The sequence below is a fragment of the Miscanthus floridulus genome, chromosome 5 (assembly GCF_019320115.1).
Source record: "Miscanthus floridulus cultivar M001 chromosome 5, ASM1932011v1, whole genome shotgun sequence".
Classification (NCBI taxonomy): Eukaryota; Viridiplantae; Streptophyta; class Magnoliopsida; order Poales; family Poaceae; genus Miscanthus; species Miscanthus floridulus.
The window spans coordinates 147,926,146-147,929,751 of record NC_089584.1 but is presented as its reverse complement, the minus strand read 5'-3'; the positions used below and the strand labels follow the sequence as shown (position 1 = coordinate 147,929,751).

General features: G+C 47.8%; 1 protein-coding gene across 1 annotated transcript; it reads left to right on the top strand.

The window, feature by feature from the left end:
- Positions 1 to 2,177: 2,177 nt before the first annotated feature.
- On the top strand, positions 2,178 to 3,602 carry LOC136455594 (PH, RCC1 and FYVE domains-containing protein 1-like; the record flags this gene model as incomplete). The annotated part of the gene is made up of 1 exon (XM_066455551.1): positions 2,178 to 3,602. A coding segment is annotated over exon 1 (1,392 nt), but the record flags the coding sequence as incomplete, so codon positions are not given.
- Between the last annotated feature and the right edge of the window lie 4 nt (positions 3,603 to 3,606).

Genomic DNA, 3,606 nt, shown 5'->3' with positions numbered 1-3,606 from the left:
TGGAAATGAAATCCTCCGTCTTTCCTATGAAAATCCTCCGGTCCAAAGGAGCCTTATATATCCTGCTCCAAGGAAGATTGAACGATTGACTGACATGGACTATATACGAACTCGATCTTGTGACACGAGATGCCCAGTCAGCTAGTGAGGTCAGCTCGTGGTCCCCCCCCCCCCCCCCCCCCCCCCCCCCCAACCACCCCAGGTGTGAACATGAGGATGCAGCAGAGCATGCAGATGGTCGGATGGTCCTGAAGCTGAGGCCCAGTTTAGTTCACAAATTTTTTTGGCGAAACGACACTATAATATTTTTGTTGTTATTTAATAATTAGTGTCTAATCATAGTCTAATTAGGTTTAAAAGATTCGTCTCGTGGATTTCATCTAAATTGTGTAATTAGTTTTATTTTTTATTTATATTTAATGCTTCATGCATGCGTCCAAAGATTCGATGTGACGAGAAATCTTGAAAAATTTGACGTTTTGGAGGGAACTAAACAGGGCCTCAACCTGCTGCCGGTCTACGTTCACTAAGGATTCGTTCTACTTTTAAGGAATAAAATATTTTTTTCTTTCACACCAAATCAACTCTATAAATCAGACGCAGCCAAAATAAATTCGGCCAAAAAGAGCCCGTCAGATCATGACCATGGGGAAGCCAAGCCTTTCTTAAAAAACAATAATTTTCATTTCAGCTACACGCGATGGATAATCACTCGAGAGACATGATCCAATTGGATTTTCTAGAGTGCTTATTAGTCTCCTACGCCTACACTCTACGTATTTCTATGTTTTTTTTAAGTTAAATTGAACCGGTTCATGTGAAATTCTTGGGTTTGATTAAATTGCACTAGAGAAAAATGTGAAGCAACTTCCGTAGGAGTACTTGCTGTTGAACAAGTACAATACACTGTGTTTTCTTTCCCTTGTTATTAATAATAGTCAGACACAGAGAAAAGGGAGAGAAAAAAGAGAGCAGGCCAGGCAGGAGAGGACTGAGCGAGGCCGAGGACCAAGAAGACCAAGCGCCCCTCGTGCCGCTGCCGCAAAGACTCGCGACTCGCGAGAGAAGCGGCCACTGCAGCAGCCGAGCCCCTCTAGCCCCCGGCCCCGGCCCCGGCCCCGCCCCCGCCGCCTCCGCTCCGCTCCCCTCTCACTCCACCAGCGCGCTTCAGATTCCACAGGCGAGAGGCAAAAGCGAAGACCCGAGGCGCCACCACCGCTCTCCGGGCCTGCTTTCCTCCGCCGGCCCTCCCGGCCGGCCGGCGAGCGAGAGCCAACGAGCCGCCGGCCGAAGCGAAGCGAAGCGCGCCGCCTCGCTCGCCTGCCCCTGTGCTCTCCTGGGCCGCCGCGGGGCGGAGATCCGCACCGGACTTCCCCCACCGCTTCCGTCGGTTCTGGTAAGGAAGCAAGCCCTAGCCTCTGCGTGTGGAATGGGGTTTGTGTTGTTTCTAGGATCGGGTCAGGTCCCGCGGGATCTTCCCTCTCCCCCTTTGCTTCTGACGCAAAATCAAGCTCGAATCTTTCTTCCTGGATCGACGGGTTCGCTTCGCTGTGCGTGCGGAGGGTGGGCAGCTTGGTTTCGCCTTCCCCCAACAATTTGGGGGCTCGGCGGAAACGAGCCCAATCGCCTTGCCATGCCCTGCCTGTTTTGAACTAGTGGTAGCAGCATGCCTCGTTCACTAGGAACTACTAGATGCTCAGTGCTTCGACAAACAACTAATTTTATTTCTTTCCTCCACAACACTCTCCATGTGAGGATTTATTTTAGTGCAATACCTGCAGTGTGTAATTCTAGCTACTTCTGGTCCTACCAACCTGTTAGCTTATTTTAAGACCCGGTCTCCTTAGTCCTTTATACACCCGTTTACCCATAATGCTGAGTGTGTTTACTTCTTAATGCGAAGCAAAGTCCCTCTTTTAACCATCAAGCGACCCTCCTTAGCTTCATAGGTAGAGTGCTCGTATTTGATTCCTATAACCGTTTTCACAGCAGTCGTAGTACCTAAAACCAAATTTTCTCATGCCCTTTATTTCCTGTAATTTATTTAGTATGAATTTTCCATACTTTACCATCAGTTAGTGTTGTTAGTGGATTTACTTCATTATTGTTAAATTACTTGCAGGTTGTGAACTACTGATCAACCCTTATTGCTATGTATCACTACTGGTCCTTGAAACCCAATAGTTACTTGGAGATCAGATGCGACAAATATGCACACTAAAGGGGCTTCTTCAGATGCCATCAGAGTTAGCACTTCTAGCGCCCCTAGCACATCAAGCCATGGTTCTGCACAAGATGACTATGATTCCTCTGGCGACGTGTACGTGTGGGGTGAAGTCATTTGTGACAACACTGTAAGAGTTGGTCCTGATACAGTAATCAGGTCAACCGGGAAGGCTGATTTTCTATTGCCTAAGCCCCTGGAGTCCAAGCTAGTTCTTGATGTGTACCATGTGGATTGTGGGGTCAAGCACGCTGCTTTGGTCACAAAGAATGGGGAAGTGTTTACGTGGGGTGAGGAATCTGGAGGACGTCTTGGCCATGGATCAAGGGAGGACTCTGTTCACCCTTGTCTGGTTGAGTCGTTAGCTATTTGTAATGTGGACATTGTTGCCTGTGGGGAGTTCCACACCTGTGCTGTGACAACAGCTGGTGAGCTTTACACCTGGGGTGATGGAACACATAATATTGGACTTCTAGGCAATGGTACCGATGTAAGCCACTGGATTCCTAAAAGAATTTCAGGAGCACTGGAGGGTCATCAAGTTGCTTATGTTTCTTGTGGGACCTGGCATACAGCCTTGGTTACATCGAGAGGGCAGCTATTTACGTTTGGCGATGGTACATTCGGAGTTTTAGGACATGGAAACCGTGAAAGTTTTTCGTGTCCAAAGGAGGTAGAGTCTTTATCGGGGTTGAAAACAATCGCTGTGGCTTGTGGTGTATGGCACACTGCAGCTGTTGTAGAAGTTATAGTCACCCAATCCAGTTCAAGTATGTCTTCTGGGAAGCTCTTCACATGGGGAGATGGCGACAAACATCGGCTTGGTCATGGTGACAAGGAACCAAGACTTAAGCCTACGTGTGTGGCTTCACTTATTGATTATGATTTCTGCAGGATAGCATGTGGTCATAGTCTTACTGTAGGACTGACAACATCTGGACAGGTTCTGAGCATGGGTAATACTGTCTACGGTCAGCTTGGGAATCCTCGTTCAGACGGTAAACTTCCATGCTTAGTTGAAGATATCATGGGTGAACATGTTGTCCAAGTTGCATGTGGTTCCTACCATGTTGCAGTCTTAACAAATAAGAGTGAGGTTTTTACATGGGGAAAGGGGGCCAATGGAAGACTGGGTCATGGAGACATAGAGGATAGGAAAATACCTACACTGGTTGAAGCATTGAGAGACAGGGCTGTTAGGCACATAGCTTGTGGTTCAAACTTCACTTCAGCTATATGCCAACATAAATGGGTTTCTGGAGCTGAGCAGTCGCAATGTGCCTCATGCCGGCAACCATTTGGGTTCACCAGGAAGAGGCATAATTGCCATAATTGTGGTCTTGTCCATTGTAATGCTTGCACCTCACATAAGGTCCTGAGAG